The following is a 26,311-nucleotide window of genomic DNA, read 5'->3' as shown; positions in this document are numbered from 1 at the left end:
TCAATCAAGAGTCATTAACAGAGAAGCTTTTCCACAGATTTATTGCACATTCATTACAAAAATCATTGGTTTTAAGTTTCCATTCTAGGGAATTGCCAGGAACAAGCAGTGGCCTCTATAATATGCAGGGTCTCTACAAATAAATGCTGTTGGCAAAACTAGAGATTTTACACAGAACTGTGTGTCAAAAGCTTGTCTGTTCTTTCTCAAAGAGCTTTAAAAAAGTCTTGCAAAAACAGGCCTTTAGAAACCACAAAAATGGGAGCTGAGTATGTCACTACAGCAGTGATTAGTACCAGCTGCTCTTGGATATCTGTTTCAAAAGCCTAAGAAGATGGGTTTAGCAACACTGAGCTATACCAGCACAGCATCATTGCTTAACCTACCAGAAATTAAGATATTTTCAGGACAGAAAAGGTTGTTATGGTCACTTTGTCAGTCCTCCTGTAAGCAGGCCAGAGACTCAGTTGCTTTGTCTGCAAGTGAGCAAAGCAGCTTGTGGCCATGTGTGACCTGCTGATGCTGGCACGGCCATCCCAGGGAACAGCAGCTGTAGGGTACAGCTCCTCTGCAGGGGATGGAAGTGGTGAGAAAGCATCATTCTTTGTTTAAAAATGTACTCGACTCTGGGTTCAACTTCTAACCACTGGAACATGTTTTACCCCTATCCGCCAAAAACTGAGAGCCCCATTCTTATTTTCAAGTAGATACCTGAAAGAGCGTAACACACAGATATCAGAGCAGAGGTATGAGGACATCTGAACCTCCCAGAGCCTCTAATGCACAAAGGCTGCTGGTGAACCCATGATTCCACTCCCCTTCACCAGCTTTCACCTCAAGTGTTTAAACCACAGCTGTAACCTGGCAAAATACTTTCCAATTGTGAACTGAACTGCCAAGTCACCAGGACTTCACAACCCTCTTGCTGGACTGTTGCAAGGGCAGATCTTCTGAGCCAAATGCAAGGTGCTCAGACACCCTTGCAGTAGGACTCCACAGGTACCAAACAGCTCCGTTGTTATGCTGCCAGTGGCTGAGTACAGAGCAGTCTGCTCAGGAGAATGGCCCCATGGTCATTGCCAGCCATGGCACAGGACTGCTAAGGCAGTGACAGAACTACCTGAAAGAAAGAACAAATATGCAATAATTGGCTTCTAGGTTAAAAACAGTAAGGGAAATGAATTTGTATGTTTCTGTTTAATAAAAGCTTGACCTGTTGGCACTAGCCCAAGCTTTTCCTCCCTTAGGAATCCAAACCCCATCACTTAAATATTTATACAGCAAAGAAAACTTGACAACATGTGTTTCTTAGAACCAGCTGTTGCTCTGAACAATCTCTATATAAATCCTTTACAGGGAGGCCACCACTTCCACTCAGAGGTCTACTAAGCTGTAAGTTTACACCAACCCTGCATGTCTCTGTGTTCAGTTTATTCATCAGGTGTATTCAGTTTATTGGAACTCAGGGTATAGCACTCAACTTGGACAACTGTGTTGATCTGAGATCTATTTCTCTGCATTGAAAGGTATCCCAGATGAGGTAAAATGAGTTCTTACCTCTGGCCTGTATACAGGCACTCTGGCTGAACTACATCACATGGTAGGGCAACAGTCAGTTAAAAATGAGTTGTCCTTGTCTCTAACATAATGTGCTGCAAGCTGTATTTTTCCTGGTACCTGTTGGGTCTTTTTCTTCCTGTTGCTTTTCCTTATGGGCATTCACTGGTACACAGCAAAATCCATCCTCTGCAAAGAACAGAAGCTCATGCCTAAAGCTCTGGTTTTGGCCAGCTGAAGCCCACAGGCAGTCCTCATGGGCACCAGTGATCCAGGCATCCCTGCAGGACTTGCAGCATCAGGAACTGCCAAAGGACAGGACACCCCCAACCACACCTCCCCCAGCAGCTAACTGGGGACTTTGCCAGGGCTGCCCAAACCCCTTTTTGCCTTTTTTCCAATTCTCTGGGATTTCAAATTCACGTTGCTGCCACTGGAGGGCATCACGTGAAGCCCTTTCAGAAGACCACACTGCTCTCACGCAGGTTTCTGAGGCCGAAAAGAGTTTTCAAACTAGTTACCGTAATCCAAGGCATGTCCAGTGTCCCTCCTCACCCAGCGCTGGAGCCGGGAACAAAGGGCCTGTGAGCAATTAGACAGGGGAGACAGGTCAAAAGCACAACTACAAGAGACAACACAATAGCCCCAAAATACATTTAATATATATTTAAAACAAACACACCCAACCTTTTACTACTGAAACACATGACTTTTAACTTGCTCTCTCTCACTGCCATTAAAACATTGTAGGTAGATCAAGTAGGTCCTGACTTTTATCTCGCAGGCAGGCCTTGTTCTCTCACCATTTAATTTAGGAGGATAGTATCAGTGGAGTCAATATAGTGCCACTGGCTCCACTTTCTTAGTCCTCCAGATGAATCACCACAAGAAACTCCTGAAAAGTCTCAGAACAGTCTGAGCCCTCCTAAAGTAGACAGCAGAGCCTAACAACTCAGCCAGGAAGGCAATTTCCTATTCCTGACTTCAAACTCAGTTTAATCTTTTTACTGCCCACCTCTGTTTCCCAACAGTAACCAATATCACTCTTTAGCAGCACACAGCAAAGCAACCAGGGACCGTACAAAGGTGAGGCTTTGCTTCCTCTTCAGACTCTACTGCAGTCCTGGGCCAGTCCAAAACACAACACTGCCTTTTTATTCAATTTTCTCTCCATCGTGTTTATGGTGGTGTGCTCAGCTGCCAATATATACTGGGACTCAGATGTCCTAGCACACCTCACTAAACCCTTTTCCAAACACGATTATTTTTCAAGCTTTACTTGCTCTGATGGAAGCGATACTGAGACCTAAACTACTTTACAAAATGGCTGTAAGGGGCTGAGCCCTCTGCCAAAAGGGTGTTCATCCCACACCTGGAGCTATATAAAATCCAGACCCAAATTCGTGGCTTAAACACCCCCAGAAAAGCTGCAGTAGTGGGTCCCGGGCTACCTCACAAAACCACCACCACGAGCAGCCCCTCCGGGGCGGCAGCGGGCCCGGCGGGCAGCGCTTACCTGGGCGCAGGGCTGCGGGCGGGAGCGCCCCTTCACGGGCCCCGCGCCGGCCACGGCCCGGGGCTCCCCGCGGGACGCGCATCACGGCGGCAGCTCCCTCAGGGGACACGGCGCTCACGGCACGGGAGCCGCTCCGGCCGCACGGCCACGGGGCCTTTCCGTGTGCGAGCGAGCGCGGGAGGCCGTGCCCGAGCTCCGCCGCTCTCCTGCTGCCGGCCGGCCGCCTCGGGGCACCTCAGCCCGCCGCGGGAGGAGCGGGGCCGGGGCCCCGCCGCCATGAGCTCCCCCACCTCCCCTCGTGGCGCCGCCATTTCCCGCGGCGGGAGCGGCTCGGTCGGTGCCCCGACAGAGGGCGGGGAGAGGGCGGGCGCTGCCTGCGTGCCTGCCTTCCCTCCTTCCTTCCTGTGCCGGGACGGCGCCTCGGACGGGGAGGGACCGCTCGAGGTTCCCCCCTGGGGTGGGGGCTCTATCCCGCAGCCCTGGCCTCATTTAATGCAGCCTTTTCCCGAGATGTTACGGACCAAGCCGAGCTCACCACGCTCGGCACCCACTTGAGCCCTACCTGCCCTCGGCTGGGCCATGGAGCGGCTTCCCCAGTGATGGCTCCATCCACACACAGCTGAAGTGTTGCCTCCAGCAGCCACTATCCCGTGCAGCACCTGCTGTGCTTGTCCACCTCCATTCCTTCCCATGATATGTACTCGATCCTGCAGACTGAAGCACGACAGTAACACCCGCTGCTAGCACAGCCCTGGCAAGGCTGAGGGGCAGCCACCAGCTCTCAGCGGCTCCTGGGTCTCCACCAGCAGGACTGGGGCCGGACAAAGCTGCTATTTCTCACCCCTGAGGTGGGTGTTCCACAGCTCCCAAATCACCTGCACGGCGCCCTCATCCAGGCTGGGCTGGGCCAAAAGTAGCATGTTAACTCCCTTGCCTTGGAGGTATTTTGCAGCCAGTTGAATATGCTTAAGTATTCCTTCAATCTCTAAACAAAATTCCTTTACATTCCCTCTCTGATATTGGAAAGCAAATCATCAGGTGATGCCTGGGGCCACCCCAACACCTCCTGCCTTGTACCCCCGTGCTGAGGTGAGAGCTGCAGCCAGGCTGCTGTAATAGAACTATATATTGTGCCTGTGCAGAGTCAGATACATTTCATCATCTGTGTAACAAAATGCTTGATGAAGTAAACATTTTGCCTCCCAAACATGGAAGCATGTAGTTTACACTGAGGATTTATTAAGCCAAAAATTTCCAAGCATGCCCAAAGTGATGGCTTATATTGACATACAGGAAAGGACACTTAAGAATCAGTTCGACTTCCTCACAGCCTGTCCAATAGAAAAAAATCCTTTGTTTCTGGTGGAGAATTTCAAATTCAGCATCATCATTATTACAACCGGTTCTCTTGCTTTACATTTCTCTGTGCACTAAACTTAGAGTTCATATCTAAACTCTATCTGATCACAGAGTTCATATCAACCAAAAGGTCAAAGAATAGACAAAAATAGAAACACCTATATAAATGGCTGCTTAAATTAGAAACGGATGGTGGTTTGGTTTTGTTTGGTGGGTTTTTTTGTTGGTGGTGTTTTTTGTAGTTTTGGTTTGGTTTTGTTTTGTTTTGCTGCAAATGGAAAAGCAGCCATTGGCTTTTGGGCCATGCTGTCTCAGTCCCTGTGTGGAGTTTTGCACATGGCAAATATCTCATGACTGGGTGAGCACAGTAGCACAGCAGTGAGAGCAGGCCTGTGTGGGGCTCTCTGGCTCTCTCTGCTTGCAGCACAAGAAGAAAATCTAAGCTCAGAAAAGGTGGAAGTAGGTCTGAACTTTGCTCAGCCACAGCACTGTGGCATTTCAGGTACACGCTATAATAATGTGACCATATATTTGCAACCAGACTTAGGACAGATTTCCTTCAGAAAGACAAAATTATCTAAGAAGTAGATCCATGGGTTAGAAGTAATACTCATGAGGCAGATTATGAACAGAGCTAAGCCAATGGAAGTAAATATAACTTCACCAAATTCAATGCATTGGGAAGGATTTTTAAGTCCCAAAGTGGGGCTTCTGGTAGGCAGATGGAAGAAATAAAACCCCAAATCCAAAGTCCCTCTTTTCAGACCACCTTCTACAAACACAATTGATTCTTGTTACAACAAAAGCAACACAAATATCACTTTGCTAATACCTACTGAGCCAGACTTAAACATGTCACTGATATTTACTTAACAAACATTGTTACCTACATACTCTGCTGTGGTTCAAAGAACACTTGTTTATTTAGAACAGCTTATTTTAAAACAAGGCTTTGGGTTGTTTTGTTGTTGTTGTTGTTGGGGTTTCTGTGTGGTTTTGGTTGGAGGATAGGTTGGTGTTTTGGCTTTTTTTTTGTTCCTGGCATGATAGAGCAGCTAAAACTTTGTGCCTTCTGACCTTGCCTTGTCAGAGATCTGTCATAACAGGGGACAGCACACTGGCACTGAGTCTGCCAGCATGCATTTTGAGGGGCTGGGAGAGGCCGCTCGCTTTTAGGGTTTGGTTGTTAGGTGAGGAGTACTTCACTCTGCTCTCACAATGTCCTGAAAACTGTCTGTATATCAGCAATGGCAGGCTTTCTCCCTCATTAACCCCAAAAGCCGTGTCTGATGTTACGCACGCTGTTCCCAGCCCAGTCCCAGAGGGGTGGCCGGGTGTCTCGCCTGCTCCTGAGTGCTCACATTCGTGCTGTGTCCTTGCAGTCTGCCTTACTTACAGTAAGCAGAGAGTGAAACAGCCGGCACCAGCCAGCGTGGGGACAGTGCTGCGACTCCGTGCCCGCCGATGGCATTCGGCTCTCCCGGGAGTCTCACCAAGCCTGGCGCACAGTGGGGTGGGAGGACGAAGCTCTGGCATCTCAGGAGCTCTGACCAGTATCTCTGAAAAACACCAGAGACAAACCTTTATGAAAACACCTGCTTTCTACATTTCTCTTCCCATTTTTTTGGCAGGATCCTCACCAGAGCCCTCAGCAGCAGCCAGATTGCCCCAGGACTAGGCCAAGGTTTGCTGTGGCGTGGATGCCCACAAGCCCTGTGCTTCCCTGCAGCTCATTTCACCCACCTCTGAAAGGACTCTGTGGGTCTGCTTGTAAAGCTTAGGGATCAGTAAAGGAAAAAATGCATTTTCTGTGTAGAATAATATTACAAGCAAAGTAACTTTTGAGGGTTTTTTTTTTTTTTTTAGGCAAAAAGGGACAGTTCTTTCTGGAGGTAAAAAGCAATATTCCTCACACATTTTACACTGCAAATACCAAGAAAATCTTATCAAAACATATTTCATTTCATCTTTAGGCTGAAGACAAAGCCATACCTCCTCCCCCGAGCTGGGGAGCTGCAGGATCACCAGGTTGACGTCATTCTCCTTGGTGATAAAACATGCTGCATGCTGAACTTGGCACTCAGCATGCTCAGGTTGAGCTAAGAGCTAATGTAATGAACTCTGGGGAAGGATTTACATCAAATACCACTCTGAAATATTAAATACAGACAAGACCAACTTCTCACTTGAATAATTACACACTGGCTAAATTCCCCCTTTTGTTTCAAAGAGGAGTCACTTTTCTCACTTCCTTTTGAAAATTGTATGCATTGGTGCACTGTTTCACTACCTGTGTAATAAAAGGATGAAGTGACTTCTGCTAAGTACCATGGGCTGAACTAAGATGAGTTTTAGCTCTAGCAATGACTCTTGCCACTCGACGGGGGGAGCAAGCAAACCAAGAAAAGGCAGATTCAAATTTCAACAAGTGTCCCCAGCTGCTTGTGCTTGCTAACATAAGGCAGAGGTGCCTGGGAACACTCCTGACTTCACTTTGCATGTGGGAGTACAGTACCAAAGACCTTGCACACATATTCCCACTGCCCCAGCAGCACTGCAGTGCTCACAAGCTATTTCAGTTAACTGTGTTTGTATTCTCCTTCTGCCTGTGGATACCAATGTAAGGCTTTCAGCCATTATAAGATATTTCTCCAGGCTCATTTTGAGTCAGAAAGAAAAAGATTTTCTTGTGGTAAAAACTGTAGTAAGTAAGCAGCAAGAGTCAGTTTGAAAGGCAGGGTTTAGTCCCAGTGTTATGGCTGTGTGTTTGAGGGAGATGTTCAGCCAGTGGAAGTTAAAGCAAAGACTCCTAGCAAATGAGCTAAGAAGAAAAATGGAAGCAGAGAAGCTGGAAGAGAGGGGGGAAAGTGGAACATGAGAAGACCAGAAGACTGTTTCCTGGCCTAACACTTACTGATAAACCACAGGCAGAGCTTGAAGATCCAGGACTTCAAAGATCTTTAGAAGCCTCAAAGCTACTTTGCTTAGTGGCTCTGGGTTCCCTGGCCTTTCCTAACTCAGTTGCCTTGCCTGCTAAAGAGGCAACTGCCATTGCTTCACAGGGTTTGCAGAGCTGAGTCCACTGAGGTTTGCATGGGAAGTGTTGGAGGAGAGTCTTAAAGATGTTAAACAAGTGGAAAAAAGGGAAACATGAGACACTTTGCCCAAATAACATTCAAAGCAGGCATTGAGAGAAAGTATTCAGTGGAGTTAAGCCACAGCCCTTTGCTCACAGAGCCAAAGTTTCAGCAAAAAATAACTGAAACACCTGGACATCCCCTTTGTTCTGAACCAGCAGCACAGGCTGCACAGGGACATGCAGCAATTTGGAAGCTTGTTTTCTGCATGTAAACATCATGTCAGGACAAACTGCACTCCATCCTGCTATGAGTTAACAGCACCCCTGGGACCCCTGTACCTTGGAGGCATGATGTCACACATGAGCAGAGAGATTATTTGTTTTGAAGCTTGTGAATAGCTCTGAGACTTCATTTCAAAGCACTCCTTGCAGAGTCCTGACTCAAACCCTTCTGGTCTCACTGAAGGGCACGACTGACTGTTTGCCTGTGCTGTTTCTCAGCACCCAGCAAGTGATTATTAGATATCTATAATCCTTTCTTCTCTTTTATGCAGGAATGCATTTGCCATTGCTCAATTCCTTCATGTTCAAGACACATTTTCTTAAATGTTTTATCAATGACTCCTCTACTGAGACAAGCAGAAACACCCAGATGAAAAGGCACTGCAACAAAACCCAAGGCATTCATTCAATTTCAGGTGATTTTTAATTTATGTATTAAATTATTTATATAGCCATTGGGTAAACTGCAGTATGAAAACCATCTTCAGACCTGTGATAAGGTAGCTGTGCATACCACCTATCTGGTTTATCCTTTTGTCAGAATAAGCAATTATTACTCCAAATTTTGTACAAGGGAAAAGGATGTTCATCTAGGACAATTTGCTGAGAAGCCAACATTTTTTTTACAAGATCATAATAATTCAGATTCACTTGGAAGCATCTACAGTGATACCCAGGTTTAGAAGCAGGATTACCTGATAGAAAATATGCAGCATGGAAAATAGAGCTATTCATTCTGTCATTTAATGCTGAATTGTTGAACCTTATTAAGTTTTAAAACACAAAGCTTTTTACTAAAGCCCTGGAGGTGCATAAAGAACCTCTCCTTCATCGTGTCTGCACTGGAATTTACTCTTGTATTAGCATTAAAGCAAGAACAAATGAAAAGTGCAGACACTTTATAAGACTGCCAGCCTAACTGAAATTGGGAACACTTCAATCACACTCAGTTTATTCCAGTGTTCTCCCTTCCATGGTGAAGGACCATCAGTAAAGCCACTTCTGTCCCCAGGAAGTTCCATCACTGAGTGACAGTTCAAAAAAGCTGGGAAGGGTTCAGAGCACAGGGCATGTGATGTTGCTGTGTAATCTTGGAGAATAAAGGAAGGGGATCTGGAATGGCTGAAGCATTTGCAACGGGATCCAAAGACATCTGCATCCTGGAGCAGTGAATATCAGGACTATTACTGCTCCACAGCAAGGCCCTTCACGCTGCATGGGCACCACAGAATCACCCCCACAGAACAGGCACAGCCTCACGGTGCACAGAAGGCTTCAGAGGTGTGGCTTGGAGAGAGAAGCTCAGTGGGAAAAAAGTAAAGATCAGGCATCGGGATTCCAGATTTTAATTATAATCTGTCCTCAGCAAATTTAGATGGACAGGAGAGTGAGCATAGCTGCAGTGGCTGAAAATCAGTGTTTTATGTTAAGTGAAATTATTGTACACCAGTATGGACATAAATCTGGCTTACAGAGAGGGTTGATTAGCACAGTTCTACAGTCCAAGTAATGGAAATAAAGATGCAGTGTAAATTTCAGGGAATTAATCATATTGATCACATCTTTTCAATGATGATGCATCAGGCATTTTTATACAGATGAAATTAACTGCATTTAACCATATTTTAATATAACCCAGAATATTAACTATGCTTATGAAGAAATATTTTTTCTGGGCAGTTTAATATCTTTATTGAGGATCTGGATGAGGGGATCAAGTGCACCCTCAGTCAGTTTGCAAATGACACCAAGTTGGATGGGAATGTTGCTCTGCGGCAGGGTAGGAAGGCTCTGCAGAGGGACAGGCTGGATCCATGGAGTGATGCCAGTGGTGTAAGGTTCAACAAGGCCAAGGGCCGGGTGCTGCCCTTGGGTCACAACAACCCCACACAGCTTTACAGGCTGGGGCTGGACAGTGCCCAGCAGAAAAGGGCCCGGGGTGCTGGTCAGCAGCAGCTGAACGTGACCAGCGAGTGCCAGGAATGCCGGTGGCACCGGGCCTGTGTCAGGAGCCGTGTGGCCAGCAGGGCCGGGGCAGTGGCCATCCCCCTGCGCTCAGCGCTGGTGCGGCCACACCTCCAGTGCTGTGTCCAGTTCTGGGCTTCTCAGTTCGGGAGGGTCACTGAGGGGCTGGAGCGTGTCCAGAGAAGGGAAACAGAGCTGGGGAAGGGTCTGGAGCACAAGTGCTGTAAGGAGTGGCTGAGGGAGCCGGGGGTGTTCAGCCTGGAGAAAAGGAGGCTCAGAGGAGACCTTATCACTGCCTGAAAGGACACTGTAGGCAGGTGGGAGTCAGTCTCTCCTCCCAAGAAACAAGTGATAGGACAAGAGGAAATGGCCTCAAGTTGCACGAGGGGAAGTTTAGATTGGATATTAGGAATTTTTTTTTTTATTTGAAGGGTTGTCAACTGGAACAGGCTGCCCAGGGCAGTGGTGAAGTCACCATCTCCGAAGGGATTTAAAACATGTGCAAAAGATGTGTAGATGTGGGACTTGGGGATGTGGTTTAGTGGTGGATTTGGCAGTGCTGGAGGAACAGGTGGACTCCATAATCTTAAAGGTCTTTTCCAGTCTAAATGATTCCATGATTTTTACCTGCAGATAAGTCTCTGAGCCCACATGCTCATGCCCACACGTCCTCTCCCATCCTCACTGCAGCAGATAAGCAGAAGAGACACTGATGTGTGATTCAATTTTCCCCTAATGGAGACACAGGAGCCTGAAAGGAACAGAAGAGATTAATACCAGGTAGCAAATTACAGCTGGTTACAATAGATGCAGTGTAGGGAAATACAATGTGATATTGCCAGGAAAACTGTCAGCCAACTCTCTCTCTCCTTGCAAGTTTCCTGTGAAAACAGGATACTTGTTTTATTGAGCTTTCAGTGAAAATATATATCTGCTCCTTCAGCTTTGATTGTAGACCCTCTGTTAGACTGACCAGAGAAGCTTCTGTCCTAATGTCAGTGAGACAGTGGCACAGTCTGGGCACCCCTCACAGGATCTGAGCCCCCTGGCTTAGGCAATATGCACACAACAATGAACTAAAATGGAATTATGAAAAGGGAATTCCCTGCCCCAACAGCATATAACTGAATTCTAAGTAGGTAAAGAGACCACACAAGCAGGGTAAGGGCAGAAAGGCATGACACTAACAGGAACAAATGGTGGTAGCCCATCAGTCTCACTGGCTTGGAGAGGAAGGGGAAACACAGAAGCAGGTAACACCTGGAGAGGTCACTTCTTCCTTTCTTACCTTAAGGCTGCTACTGCAGTCCCTGAACTGCTCCATCATCCACCTCTCCCTGGCTTCTGCTTCTTCAGGAATGGTTCAAAATGTCTCTGAACTCAATTGCCTCTGCAGTAATGACAGTCAGCAGCCCTTTCAGTGCCTCTGGATGCCTTTCTGTTGACTGGGGAGGCTGACAGGATACTGCTCGAGTCCTCCAGTGGAACACAGCGCGACACTGCGCGGAGCTGTGAAGAGACTTGTCCAAGGGTGCACAAGGGTCTGATGGGCTTGCCAAGGGCAGGCCACAAACACAGGGGCTTGCCAGCTACACCTTTCATCACCCTTATGCTGTTCAACCTCCTCAACTTTTCCCTTCCCCCGACAAAAAGTATCTTAGTTATTTTAAAAAGAATTTCATGTGTTTGTTAGTCTGCAAACTACAAAGTGCGTATACATTTCAAATGAAATGGGTAGGACTTGACACTTCTTAAAATATACATTTTATTATTTTCTGGTAGTTGCTATGAAGGTTTCATTCAAATTGTGAAGGTACACAGCCTTTACAAACTTCTTGAGTTGAAGGTTTGTGTTGGTGGTTTTATGTTCTTTTTCCTTTATGGCAGAGGAAAATACATTGGCTATAAAATGTTGAATCACCTTAGTATCACCTCTTCATATATGCTGTGGAATGCTTTGTAGAAATACTATATAAAATAAGGCAGACTTTAACAGGGAATTCAGTCATAAAATGTCATGGGAGATAACAGAGTTCCAACACATTATTATTTTTGTAGCCAAGAGAAGATCAGGTGGTCTTCACTGGTTTGTGGGAGAACTACTGCAGTTCTGGTGCTCAGACAGTATACAGTTCTTGTTTATTCTACTATTCTCAAGTGAGACCTTTTTAATAAAACTTATTTTAATTAACATAAATCAGACAATATTTAAACATACACATCTATCCTTACAGTGCAATAAAAATGTATCATTGTATAGTATTTTGTATTTGCATTATGAAAATAAAAGGTCTGTACATCAATTAAAGGTATATTAATGAGTATGAATCATGTAAATTTATAATGCATCTAAAGTTGGCTTTGGCTTTTAAGTATTTATAAATTCATAGAAAATATTGAACATCTAACAAAATAAATAAAACATAACATTTTAATCATAGATGCTAACGATCAACCTCAAAATTCTTGTGTTATTTTTTACATTTGCTACTAAATTTCTTAAGGAGAACTCACTTTCAGTAGTGCTCAGAAGTGAATGATTGCACCTTCTGTGATGTGAAAAAATACAGTACATCTATTTTTCATAGATCAAAAAATTCTTTCATAGACAGTTGCATTTTAAATGTCTGATTGTTCTACATAACTGTCTGAAGTGCTTATAAAAAGCATGTAGCTTTCTCATAAAAGCGGTGAGTCTCTATTAATAGATAAACTTCTAGTGAATGTCCTTTTCATGAGGATTCTCTTCAAGGTCTTCCAGCTTCATGTGCTGGTATGAAGATATCACAGAAGTATGTTCATAATAAACCCTCTTCAGTACAAGTACTGCAGCAATCCAGTGTAATTCCACTTGGTGGGCTTATTTCATCCGAGTCCACACATGGTACTTTGTGGAAGTCAACTGCTGACCTCGTGTTCTCTTGAACGTGAAAGTTCCCCAAGTGCATGGGCTAGCTTTACTGTAATACTGAAGAGACCAAAACAAATCTGAATTCACACAGATAAAAGTGAGCTTGAATAAATATGCATCTGGCTAGTGAATGACACACCATGGTCTAACTGCTATTCTGGTGGTGGTCGAAGGACTCGCAGGTTCCTTCCATCCAGTCCTTTCCAGTATTTAATGTTATTATTCAGATGCTCCATCAGATTTGGCAGGTCGGCAAATGCTAGGGAACGAAGGGCAGAAAGCATTGAATTTGCAGAACTGAAACAGTCACAGATTCTGTCTGCTTAAGTATCACTTGAAATGTTTGGGCAACTGTGTTGAGTAGAAAAGTTTAAATCTGTCATACTGATGCTTGAAATAGTTTTGACTATATAGCTCTCAGCACTCATGTAGTGCTCAGGCCACTGAGAACTTCTCTGTAAATCTACTTAATACTGATACTGCAAGTCCCAGCAAAGGATCACAGTTTTCCAGGGGGGGCATAGCTAGTTATGGTTGTACTTATCCTACCCCATCAAACCTCAGTCACATGTCATGATCTGGCATTCAGGAGAGTCACATTTCTGACCACTTTTACCATGGAGGCAGCACTTGGAAGGAAACAGTTGCTCCCCCAAGCAGTTTCCAGACAGTAGAAATTTGCCATGAAGAATAACCAATATTAACATGGACAAAATGACTGTGCTCAAAGAGCTATCAAAGAGAGTGTGTTCTGTTCTCTGTTTACAGAGAAGCAAGTTTAAAAAGTTAAAGACTGCCAGAATCTAGTATATTATAGACAAGCCATTAGAATTGCTTGTAGCCATACTTAAAAGCAATAATGAAGTTATTAATCTTACTTGAACTGCAGGAATCTTCCCTTTTCTCTCCCTTTATTTAGGAGCCATAAAAAAGAAATTTGGTATCACAGTAGCTTCAAATTTTCACAAATTGCTCACATCAGGAAACAGCAGAGTTTTGCTTACCATCCCAGGCATCAAACATATCAATAATGAAGTAATCAATGAATGATAATTGGGATTTGGGGATGCTGCAAGTATTTCTGTCAAAAACTGGCATCACAACAGGTAAACCTTGCCTCCTTTCTTCGTCAGTCTGCAAAAAACATTAGTGATTATTCATCTAAGACACATTCTGTTAATGGGCTTCTTTTAGCAGCAGATTGTTTGGCACTGACTAGAAATCTGAAGCAGCAGCAACTTAATCTTAAGCACCTAGTTTCGGCAAAACAGCAGACAAATAGTGCCTTCCAGTGTTTCCCACAAAGGGAAACTGTATCTGCAGTATCTATTCCCTTCTGTATCTGCACACAAGCTGACCCTAAGTAACTGCACACATTACCAAATTATGACTTCTTTGGACTTAAGAGCTGCTCAGGCATTTTCAGTCTCTGATGGAAGCAGTGATCTCTCCCACTCAGACATGGCAAAGTACCTTCTTTACTCCCTTGTCCCTTGCTTGGGGCACCAAGTTCCAACTGCAGTGTTTGGTCTATCATCTGTAATGGCTGCCCTCTCCTTTTCTACATCTTCCTAAAACCTTTCCTCAGCACAGTGTGCTAAGGGATTACAGCATTTCTTGGAGTGCTGCTCCCATCCAAACACTAGAACCTGATGATCCTATTCCCAAGGCAAAGCCAGCATTTGGTACAGAAGGCATCCTTGCTCTATGTTATGTGATGGGAGTGCATTTAAAGACAAGGCTCAAAAAGCTGAGTTCCAAACTGAACAACTTGAAAGCTTAATTTTTTCAGAAATTGCACAATAGAAGTTGTCAACTTTCATCTCTCTGAAGGCATCTAGTTGTGAACCAGTATGAGTAATACCTATCATTTAAAATAAAAAGGTTGTTGTTTCTCACATTACATAATGCAGCCTGAGATACTCTGTGACACTGGCACCCTTCCCCTCCCTTTTAAAGAGATGCTGACCTGCAGTTTCAGCAGCCTGCTTTAGGTGCCTTACCTGTGCAAAGTACTCCTCAGAGATGCGGCCGGCCCATTCTATACACTGTTCTCTGGGTCTGCATGGATTGGAAATGTCAGCACACTTTATCAACATGCGCTTGATAAGGATACGGTTTTCAGGAGACCTGAGAACAGTTTTGATTGACTCTCCATCACCATTATTCTGTAACATTTAAGAATTAACAACAATCCATTAGCAAGGTCTCCATGCACTAACTCAAAAGCTTTTGTGCTTTGAGAATGCTTTCAGCACATCCTACAGGGATCAGTCCTGCTACTGGCTACCAGATTTGATGTCTAACTGAATTTATAGGTGGATTATGAAAGTCAGCTACAGCTCTGAGCTAGCACTGAACTCCAGTTTCTGGATTCAGTCACTGGCTTTTTGACAGATTTCTTTGGCATCTTTGGGCAAGTCATCTAATCCGTCTATTCCTTATCTGCCTTCTCAAAATTGTGGAGAGGATACATTCATCACTACACACGTAATGATGAGGACTGTGTAGGCAGAAAAATGTAACTCTCTGCTGAAACCCAAGGATTAATGGACTTGCACATTAAGAGTGGAATAGTTGGTTTGAAAAGAGGGACTGACCCGAGATGCAGAGCCACTCTTGGCACACAAACCCCATCAGTGTATCAATCATTCTGACAGCACTGCTACTATTCAGAGTCAGATCCTACATTGCTTCCCAGGCATGTTCCTTATTCCCTTCCCTTGTTGCTGGACTCTTTAAGGATGGATAGGTACAGGAGTTTACACTGCTGTCTACTCAGAATAGAAACTCTTTGAAGCAAGGAACATACACAACTTTTTTGGCACCTAACAAGGTCTTGCTCTACAGTCAGAGCAGGGAAGAAGTAACTAACAATAATGATAATAATAATGTGCTACCAGTTCCTGCAGTTTTTTGTAAAGAGGGAGAAAGCAGAAAGAAACATTCCAACAAAGCAGTAGAAACATTCTGACCTTTTATTAGGTCAGAATAACCATGACATTTTTCAGAAGAAAATTCTTGTGGGGAAGACAGTTCTTCCTAAAGGAAGAAACTGACAGTAATAAAAAAAAATTGATATTCTAGAAATGGCTCAGAAATACCAGCTCCACAGGTCTCACCAAAATGAGATGTCTAAACCAATTCTTTTCTCTCATTTCTAGGTATGTGGAAGGGAAAACAGAATAAAAAAGGTGAGATTTGTATACCTCCAAATGCATGGACAAATTATATATGAGAAAGCCAACATAAAGTGATGGAAGCTCCAGAAACACAAGTATGGAAATTAGGTATGGAAAATTAGAGATTGTTCAGTTACGAATAGTAGAGAATATCCTAGCAGGTAAACCACCAGGGAACAAGAAAGGATGTTCACCTCTGAGATCTGTTCAAACCAAAGGCACAGTTCTACTTGCTAGATGCAGATGTCTTGGGAATAAAATGTGTTAACTGTGCTCAGTCCCAGCATCCTGCTCAGAGTGCAGAGGTGTCTCTGCATGTCAGATGTTGGCTTCCTGTCATAGCTTAGGTGACATCATGAGGGGAAATGGGAGGATAAAGGATGCTGGAGCTGGAAAGGATTTTTTTCAGTTTATGAAACAAAAGCAGAAAGGAAACAAACAGAGCAGCTTCTCAGCATGGCTCTTTGAACAAATTTGTATAAAAATAATTAAAAAAAAAAAAGAGGTGGAACTGTCCCATTTGGAACAGGCAGTTGGCAGCTCAGCCTGCACACACTCCACTGAGTCACCACCATGACTGGAAAGCAGGCCAGAAAACATACACTGCTGCTGCAGCCAGAGGGACAGCAGACTTGAAAGAGGGGCTGACAGTGTTGTTCTCCTCAGCACAATAAATAATTTGCTTTATCCACTCACACATTACAGGCTTTTTAATAGGAACTTGCCAAACTGAAACTCCCAGCTGAAAGAAGGGAAACATTTTGCTTCTTGTTTTCAATAGAAATTATATATTCTTTGTCTTACTTCCCATCCTTGGGCACAATTTGCTGTGAATCACAAATGCCTTGTGGGGCAGATAATTTCCCTGCAGTCTCTGGGGCTTAAGGGTTGAACTAAACTTTTTTTTCATTTTTCTATGCCCCTGTTTGTGTTTTTACTCTCTGATTGTACAGGTCTGAGCCCTGTTCTTCAGCAGCACCAGCTGTTCAGCTCTCTGTAATAGGAAAGGAGTTTGGCTCTTTGGATGGATGCTGCTGCTCAAACAACTGCTGCATCCCAACCCTTGGGGCTGGGAGGAGTGGCTCTGCACACCAAGCCCGGCCAGTGCAGGGCTCTTCAGCAAGACCAGGAGCCCTACAGAGTGGGGCCAGTGCAGTGCACTGCACCCAGCAGCAGCAGCTCCCTTGTTCTCCTCCTGCACTGATGCTGCTATGCTCATGCAGAGAGGCTGTCCAGCAGGGAACTTAACATCCTTTCTTCTAATTTATTCAGTACACCCCGTGTCCTATTGGAACTTTGGCTTCACATTCACAGAGTTCCCATTAGCATCGCCAGGTGCCATGAACAAAGCTAATTCTAGCCTATGCTCCTGTGGACAAAGGTACAATTCTCCAGTTAAGCTCCAGTCTGCTTCTCATGGGTGAAGGAGTAAGACCTGTTTGTCTCCCACTCTCAGATAATAAAAAGACTGCCTTCCCCCATTACACACAACAGTCATAAATGTGGCTTTCTAAAAAACATGGTAAGAAAATACAGAAAACCATTACGGCTCCTACATGACGTTGCCACTGATGCAAGCTTTATCATAACCATTTCTGCAAGGCTTCTCTTTGCAAAAATCATTCCAACAAAATTATACACTGCTCTTACTGGCAACAAAACTGCTGGTTGAAGTTGTTATTGAAACTAGTGTGGTTTTTCAGAAAGAGTTCTTAACAGGCAATTTCTTTGTGTCCATGGGGTTCCAGATGGCTATTGATTATATGATACATAATGTCACCATAATCTATTTTAAAGATTAAAAAAGAAAGCAGACAGAAACCCCATGAATGCTGCCAGGCAGCACTGGAGGCTGAGGGCCCTTATTCCCAGAGAATGCACCACATGCCAGCCCACAGACCTGCCCTTATGCTGCACCCCCAGCATGTCCTCTTGAGAGCAATGTAATTCAGCCTCTGCTTTGAAGCAAACCTTGCCTCCTTTGCAGAAATGGCCAACAACAATGCCCAGTCTCACCACTTCTTCCATGGGAGCGACTGGGTTAATCAAAATGGCATGGTTATGAAAACATAAAGCCCAGGGTCCTGTTCCAAGTACGACATCACAGCACTGTGATATTAATAGGATCCAAGTGAGTCCTACTCACCCTCAAAGTGAGGGTTAAGCAGAAGGGGATTCAAACCCAGAGGTGAAAGATATATCTCCAGCCTCTCTTTCTCCACATTTCTGATAAACTTTCTCAGAACACCATGTGGGAATTTCCCATTGCCAAGAGTTCCCAGTCCCTGCCTAGGCATTTTAAGGAGGACTTGAAGTGTTGCTTACCCCATTTTCTTCTAGTGCTGCCAAGGGTTTGTTAATGCTGTTGACAAATTTGTTGACATGCTCAAAGTGCTTTGTCATTTCTGTTGCTAAGACCATGTCAATAATGACTTGGCGAAGGGTTCGATACTCATTCCTGTTTAAAGAAGGAAACAATTAAGAATGCTGGCTGGGTCACAAAGGGCTGGTTGCTAAAACAGTCTAACAAAATTGCAACAGACCATTCCTGTTTGAGAGAGGTGCTAGGGGAAGAAAGAACAGTAATAAAGGCTTGGGCAGCTGCATCTCTGTTAGATGTAGGAGTACCTTTGGTGTGTAGAGACATATGTACTCCAGGCATGACTGGATCTCTAGGAGAAACAGTACCAGAGCTGGGCAGAAGCAGAGGCACCAGCTGCTTAGGAGGCTGCTAGGATATGCCACACCTGCATGTTCCCAAGGCTTTTAGCACAGACACTCAGCTGTGGCTCACTCTCCAGTCAAGTTTTCAGCAATATTTTTCTATTGTATCTTGAGAGAACCAAGGCAGTGGTCACATCCATGCCCTAAATGCTTCTCTGAGGCTGCCAGAGCAACAGGTCCTTCATTATCCTTCACATGGCTCTGTGGCTCTATCTCTCCTTGTTCTCTACCCATCCAGCCATAGCTTGTTCTCTACATTCAATGACACAAAACAACTCTTCTAGACTTGCTCAATTAAGATTTACACTAAATTCCTTAGATAGGGCCTGCCTTTTTATGGACAGAAGAAACTGACAGTGGGGAATTACTCAGAAGTCTTTGCAGGAGAGACAGAAGCATTCTACTGTTTTAGAAGCAAATTTCACAAGGGCCATGGACAGTTATCCACCAGGCACTGCCCTCCTCTAGGATGCTAGTTTGCCTTATGTTACACAGAAGGAAGTGAGAGATGTTGGTGGGCAGAGAAGGACCCAGGGGGTTTAGCTTACCTCTCCATGTTTTTAAATATATTGCATTTGCCATCCCGGGTGGTGAGCTGGAAAGCCAGGGCAGCGTGGTGGCTCTCCAGCACGGCCGTGTCGTTGTAGAGAATTGCGAGCTCGCTGCCAGCATTGCACAGGAACGAATTGGTTCTTCCTGGGTGATCCACATCATGGACTGTGGCAGCAATGAGCGCGGCAACCTCATCAATTGGATCCAGAGTTTGCTGAAAATAGAAGGGTGCTTAGTTTTCCTGGCACACTCATTAGAAACCCTGTTCTGTCCATAAGATTAAGCCAAGTCACTGAGGAATAAAAGCCAAAACTCTGGAGATCAGTAGGGGTCAGATGTTCTACACAGAGCAATGGAAAATTCATTATAAGCTTCATTGAACATTGCGTGACTTTTTTGGCCATTTTGTACCTCTTAAATTTTGCCTTAACCACACCTTTGTCACAGCACATCAAATTAAACAAATGTAAATTAATAAATTAGTTTCTGTTTTCTAGCAACATTGAAACCACCTTCACTTGGAGTTAAGGTATTTGGCTTGGAAAAAAGACCAATACTGCTAAAAATTATTCTATTACGACCCCTTAATTTCCTTTGGCAATTTAATGTGTCCTAATCATGTTCCACTTATGTGCTAGCTAGGTTTACAGTTTGAAAGGAATGCTATTCCATACATCCAGTTCTTTAATAACACTGTCCTGGGTTACAGCTAATGCATATTCTTTGGAGAATATCTGATGTTTTGTATCCATGGATAAATTACATGACACATGTTCTGTACTTTCTGTGTCACATTCTGATTCTGGTAGCATGCTGCACTCCAAGCTTTATGCCTAATTGCAATGGACATTACTTTATGCCTATTTTTATCTACCATGTCATGAAATACAAACTTATTTGACTCTTAAGATTTTAAACTTAAGTGTTAATACTTTATTAATAGCATGAAGGGGAACAAGAACTAAGCATGTCAGAAATATTTTGTATACATCTTGAAACCAGCCTTTGTGCTGTGTTTATACTGGCATTTGTGAAGGACCACAGATACAAAGTAATTATATTAAAAATTTTAATAAAATGAAAGAGACACAAGAGCAGAAATATTCCCATTTGAATCTGGGAGCAGGACAGATAATTTTCATTCCAATTTGCTTTAATTTGAGGTCCAAATTCTCTATGGGCCCTCTACCACCATTCAGAATAGTACTTGGTAGGTAAAAAGACAAACCCTTCCCTTCTTCACACCTCCTGAAATTATGCAGTGATTTGACTTTGCAGGAGCAGGGATATCATAAGGACTGTCAAGAGAAGGCAAGTAATTCTTTCTGCTCTAGTTCATAGTTAGCATTGTCTGAAATACTCTCTGCTGTGTGTTAGCTTCTCCCTTCTTTCTTTCAGCTGCTGCTCGTGGGATTCTGTTTTTGTGGTATGCAGTTCAGAGAGAGGGATTTCCTCAGAGGGACACACTGAGCAGTGTTCAGTCTGGCTGAGAAAGACCTGTGCAGATGGGAAATGGCCAGAAACATGAGAATGCCTGACCTGGAGGACCACAGCAGTCTACCTGACTCATTTCACAGGGATTTACAGTACTTTTACACCCAACGTCAAGTCAAGGATTCTAATTCTGTTCTCTTAACTCCCATGGCACAGAAGTGAAAACTATTCTGAGAATATGGCTTCAATTTCAGAGCCAGAAAATTTTCCTAGGCAAGTTGAACTGAGTTCAAGCTACCAAAAAAAAATATTCTCAGCATGAATTTCAGTGGCAGAATTGGGCTTTCTGTGTTTAGATTAAGTTGAACTCTGTTCAACACAAAGCTGGGCTATAACTTTGAAAAGATTAAGAGAGAATTCTGAACTTTGATTCTGTTCCTTCTGTTGCTGCAACAGTTTTTTCTCTTCCTATGCCTTATGGAGGAATGGCAATAACCTTCTGGAAAAAGAGGAGGCAGTCATGCTTTTGTGGCACTGAAATGGATCCAGATCTTGTCTGTTTTTCATAGATATTCTTGGGAAGACCAGCTAAACCTCTGGCAAATCAGGGGCTGAAAAAAATCCAGTGACGTTCTATCCCCACTTGGCATTTGGTATTTGTAAATCAGCCTCTGGAGAGCACATTAATGAGCTGCAGCTCCAAGTTAACGGAATTACTACAGTTTAATGAGATGTCAGAAGCTTGTTTACAGTCACAAATTTCTCAGCTAGGTGCCCATCATTGGTCCTACCCTTAGGCAGGCCAGTTCAAAACTTCTACCCAAGACTGAGACTCAGAAATATGTCCCACCACTCTGTTGCACACACATCAAGCACTGCTTTATTCCTCTTCTCCAGTCTGGGCATGTGAGAACAAAAGTCGCTCTGATTTATTCTGGTTGTCAGTGGCTTTAATACCCCAGTGGGTGTTACAGTACTGACAAATAATTTTTTTCCAATTTTTTTCTCTTCCAATGCAGTCTCTATAAGCCTCAGGGCATCTTCTCCAGGGGTGATATAGCCTACTTTATGGCCTATATTGTCCTGGGAGTCTTTTGCAAAATGACCATCACAGGCATAAGAGATAGTAATTTATCACATTAAATCTGTATTTGGCATGTACCATCACAAAAGTAATTATGTCATTAGCTCACCTATCTGAGAAGGTTTAACTATATGAAGAAATTTTACTTGAAAGGAAGGTTTTCTTATTCTTCCATCAAGAACTGTTCAATTCTGTAATGTTAGTATCCATCCTTCTACATATACTGTAAGAGAGATCCTAGAATTCATAAAAAGCAGCCCAGTTCTTTGACCTCAGAGTTACCAAACTGGTTGGCACTAGGCAGACATTTGGCTTTTGAATCTGTTTCTGAGAAATCCTTCTTTGATTGCATCTGCATTTCCCACCTAAACTGTTTCTCATAAATGTGGACTCACCTTTACTCTTTCTTTAGACAAGAAGTAAGCAGTAGCGTGTAGTACATCTGCTGAATGAGTAGAATTATGGTAGGAGTTGGAGGAATGGTAGTTAGCCTCAATAACTTGTAACCATGACCTCAGAGTGGATTCTGAACAGTTCAGGAATTCACAGATTCCAAAGCGAGCAAATATTTTGAGACCCAGATAAACCAAAGGCCTGTGGAGAAAAATAAACAGCAAGTTTTAAAATGAATGCAGCTGAAAGAATATTATATAGCATAAACAGTATGAATCCACACAGCATTTTTAGCTAATGATGTATAAGGATTTGTTACAGAATTACTGTGTCATATACTGGAATTATAATATACATAAAGTCAAATCCCCCTTAATTCCCCTCAGTGTCAGACAAAGGTGTCTCCAGGTTTCTGTGTCAGGGAACTGTAATGCACTAAAATCTAATTAATTATCCTGGCTTTATTACCATATGTCTGCTTGGACTTCAGGCAATACTAGTAACATATTCATACTTGTGAGTCATTGAAAATCACTTTACTTATCTTAACAAATGAACTACTGTTATTTAAACACAGTAGGAAGCAATCATAATTATACTACCTTTAATAAGAGTACAGGCAACAAAGTACCTCCTTTGTCCCTCTGTGGTCCCCCCAGATCAGTAAGAACAGAGAAACCTACCTGGTGATCTCATGCATGTTGGCTGGGATAATTAACTTAGTTACTGCAATGTACCCATTAAATGTTGTAAATCACACAGACTGACTGTATTTTTATATTTTTCTTTTTAATTACTTATCTCCATTACTTCATTAGAAATCAAAATGCAGCAAAGAAAGAAAACCTAAAGCAAGTGGATGTAAATATATTAATTTAAAATAAAATAATTTTAAAGAAGAACAAAACCCTGTGGGGTTTTGCACCTTTTTGGCTTATAAAACCACAGTCTAATAATGAAGTGCATATTTGTTAACTAAGTGCCCGACATCTTTCTTACACTTTGGTTTTGAATAACTTTCAAAGCTTTTACAGATCTGGGATTTTGACAAAGGGTTTAAGATAGTCAATTCATTGCAGGATCTGGCCTCCAAATTAGTGTCTCACAAAAACTTTTACCTAAGAAAAATCATGATACATGAAACTAGACCCAAAAGGCGAACTTTTCATAAGCATGAGAAAATAAAACCAAGGATTTAAACAGAAAGAACAATTTACAGTCTTAGAGGGAGCCTTTGCTACTAATGAAATACAGTCTATTAAAACTGCTGATCTGCTTTTGAAAACTTCTATGATGGAAACTGGTATGCCCTGGTTTTTACCAGTAAATGTTCTTCAGTTAAACTTACACATAAAATGTAACGTGCCAAGAATAAAGACTTTCCTCTAATCCCAGAGAAAGGTAATGGGAATTCAGCTGAAAACCTGTTTTGGAACTGTTCAGGAAGAAAACATTCCCAATCAAATGGAAAGAAAATAAAACTTGATCTGTATCAACTGATCAAATCAAGATCAGCATGTTGACTCTATATGTAGTTTGCCATAATAGGAATTTGATTCCCACAAGAAAAAAATTTGATTTGTATAACTTTTATATTACTGAATAAAGGAAGACTTTAAAAACTATGCTGTATTGTCATTATACCATACCAAAGATATATAATCTTCACTTATATCCACTGGGAATTTACAGGAAATAGTGCATGATGAAACAGAAGCTATTTTAGATGCATACACAACTAGAAATGACAATGAGAAAATTTCAAACATCTGACATTGAAAATAAAATTAATTCAGCTGTAAAAGCACAGGTAGAGAACTTAAGGATCTGATTCGAGGATGACATTTAAGTCACTTTTCAGCAACTTCAGTTTATGAGCTCTTGCATTTACTGACCTTTTATGGGTGGCAGCCTCAAGTTCAAAGATATCAAAATCCCACTGTTCCTCATTTTCCATTGCCTGTGTTATCCGTGGGGGTATGTCATTGAGGGAGATTGGAGAGCTCAGACTGCCAGCAACCTGATGAGTTTCTTTTGAGGAACACAGTTATTACTATATGTATTTATTAACAGTATATTAAGTAGTATATTTAATAGTGAGATACAGTTTTACTGAATGACCATGCTTTCTCTTCTGTAGTAACACCTGGCTCAGTAATGCTGCAGAAAAATGCTTATAGATAAATCCCCCCTGCCAAAAAAAAACAACAAACCCACAAACAAAAAAAAAAAAATGCTCATAAAAAAGAACATCTAATCCTATTTCCCCCGCTTCTTAAATTTCTGAACATGTTTTAGTATCTCAGTAGCTGCCAAATTAAAACTTACGTTTTGCTGACAATATGTATTCGTTCCCAGATAATCTTCGTAAACCATCCTGTTAAATGAAAGTTGCAAGTTAAATGGAGGGTATTGCACAATAGGTCTAGGACATGATGACACCAAGTAGTAGCACAACTTCAGAGAAGCCTGACTGTAGCCTCTGACAGTCATCAGAGCTGCCTCTCCTTATTTGTTTGTACTGCTCAGATTAGCCTGGTTTACACATAGCTCGTAACAGATGAGGAACTGCAGGCTAGGGGATACAATATGGACTCAGGTAGGTAGAAACTCAGGTTTCTCAGGTGCAGATGAAGGTCTAGAATTGCAGCCTCACATCTGTCTTTGTCTGGCCAACATGCACACCAGCTGTGAGTCTGTGCCTTAAAGCAGACACTGTGTGTCCACACACTTCCAGCAACAAGCAAAGGTGGGCGGTGGGAGGGAGTGGATGGAGACATTCCCCTGCTCTCCTGCCCTGGTATTGGCAGATCCAGTCACCTCAGCAGCATAAGAATCTCATGAGAATCTCAGGAATAAATTACTCTGAGGCTTCTTTTCTAGCGCACAGAATGTGCACATGTTTATTCTTCAGTTCAGTGCCTCCTAGGCTTAATTCTGGCATGATGCCTAGATGTGAACACTGAGATGATGGATTAAAACTAACAGAATTATGTATTTAATATTTACTTTTCATTTTATAATTCTAAATGCTGTGGCCCAAATCCTACTTGCTCTTTTGAGGTTACAGCTGTTAGCTCATGTTTAGCCCATGATGTAAAAAAACAGTGTTTAAAAAAAATACTTCCGAATTCATCTTATTAAAAATGTTATTCACACCAATTATAGCTGAAGTAAATGTGGATCCTGTATCTGAACATGGAATATCTGCTCTTAAAAGAGCTGTTATATCTAATTCTTATTTTCACATTTGTAAGTAAATGAGTCTGGAGTTTTGTCATTTAAAAGGAAAGCCAGTACAACAGTGGCTATTCAATAGAACTGCTATGACACAAATATTTAGGTCACCAGATGTTGCCTATCATTTAGCATCAAAGATTAGTTTTTAAGAGTTGAAATAGCAGGTGTAATTGTATCTGGTAAATCTATCTTTGAACTCCAAATGCCCTTCCTGCTTGAGAGTTCAAATCCAATAACATATTACTTGTTTCCTTCTCAGATGTAACTTCTGAACGCAAATGGAACTATATAATTCTGTTTTCAGCAGACCCTTTGATGGAAAAATGTTTCTCTCCAATAGCTTTAAAGCTCATACCATGCCATATGCTCTGAAATTAATTTTCTAAGCTTTTCTTATTGCTCCATTAAAAAGTCTTGGGTTTATTTTTAGTAAAGATTTTATATTTTGCAATATTGTTATCTTCATGTTTGTGGACCAAATACAATCAGAATACAGATGCAGGTAAGAATCAACAATCCACAAAAAGGAGAAACCAGTCGAGTTCATGGACTCTTATGTATTCAGCAGGAGAAAAGATTCACTTCAAGACTAATGTATCACATGTATCAATATTCTTTCTATATTTTTGTAGTTAAGGTAACAATAAATTTTGTCTACTCAGTCAGTAAATACAACCCAGCATGAACCATTCAAGTCTTCTCCTGGAATTCTTGGAGTCTCCCACATGTTTCCCCTGATTAGATATTCGCTGTGGTATTTTAAAAGGTAAAAATACACAAACTATTTGAAGATTCTGATAGATACTGCACAGGTGTCATTATAGTTCAAACATGAAATTATAATAGCCCAGAGACATCTCTGAAAAGCTCACATTTTGTGAACCTTTTTGCATCCAACACACTGTAATTTTTTTCCTGACGTAGCCTTTCATATGCAACCTTCAGACTAATGAGAGCACATATCCTTAGGGTATCCTCAGGTAACATTCATCTAAACTCATCTCGTTAACATCAGGAGGGTCAGACTCCAGGC

The 26,311-nt window shown here is 42.6% G+C and overlaps 1 protein-coding gene and 1 non-coding gene across 6 annotated transcripts in view; both read right to left on the bottom strand.

The window, feature by feature from the left end:
- Positions 1 to 22: 22 nt before the first annotated feature.
- The window catches only part of PDE8A (phosphodiesterase 8A), a 155,277-nt gene continuing 128,988 nt past the window's right edge, over positions 23 to 26,311 (bottom strand). For 2 of the 5 annotated variants that reach the window (XM_053954439.1, XM_053954435.1), the window contains exons 15-28: positions 24,367 to 24,415; positions 23,934 to 24,069; positions 22,041 to 22,239; positions 19,124 to 19,341; positions 18,177 to 18,309; positions 14,673 to 14,837; positions 13,674 to 13,803; positions 11,047 to 12,928; positions 10,386 to 10,509; positions 5,829 to 5,991; positions 3,636 to 3,975; positions 2,079 to 2,139; positions 1,678 to 1,746; positions 23 to 1,120 (exon numbers count right to left, since the gene is read on the bottom strand). In XM_053954439.1, the coding sequence (XP_053810414.1) occupies positions 12,822 to 12,928; positions 13,674 to 13,803; positions 14,673 to 14,837; positions 18,177 to 18,309; positions 19,124 to 19,341; positions 22,041 to 22,239; positions 23,934 to 24,069; positions 24,367 to 24,415 (1,137 nt within the window). In that variant the 3' untranslated portion in view covers positions 23 to 1,120; positions 1,678 to 1,746; positions 2,079 to 2,139; ... (2 more) ...; positions 10,386 to 10,509; positions 11,047 to 12,821. Of the gene's footprint in view, positions 1,121 to 1,677; positions 1,839 to 2,078; positions 2,140 to 3,635; positions 3,976 to 5,828; positions 5,992 to 10,385; positions 10,510 to 11,046; positions 12,929 to 13,673; positions 13,804 to 14,672; positions 14,838 to 18,176; positions 18,310 to 19,123; positions 19,342 to 22,040; positions 22,240 to 23,933; positions 24,070 to 24,366; positions 24,416 to 26,311 lie in introns of all 5 variants that reach the window. The other 3 variants (XM_053954436.1, XM_053954437.1, XM_053954438.1) reach the window with 3 other exon arrangements.
- LOC128794964 (small Cajal body-specific RNA 15) lies at positions 2,300 to 2,431 on the bottom strand. The gene has a single exon (XR_008433337.1). It is a non-coding gene; the product is annotated as a small Cajal body-specific RNA 15 (non-coding RNA).

Source organism: Vidua chalybeata, chromosome 13, assembly GCF_026979565.1.
Source record: "Vidua chalybeata isolate OUT-0048 chromosome 13, bVidCha1 merged haplotype, whole genome shotgun sequence".
Lineage (NCBI taxonomy): Eukaryota > Metazoa > Chordata > Aves > Passeriformes > Viduidae > Vidua > Vidua chalybeata.
Note: the sequence above shows the minus strand (reverse complement) of the source record. Positions and strands in the feature narration are given on the sequence as shown.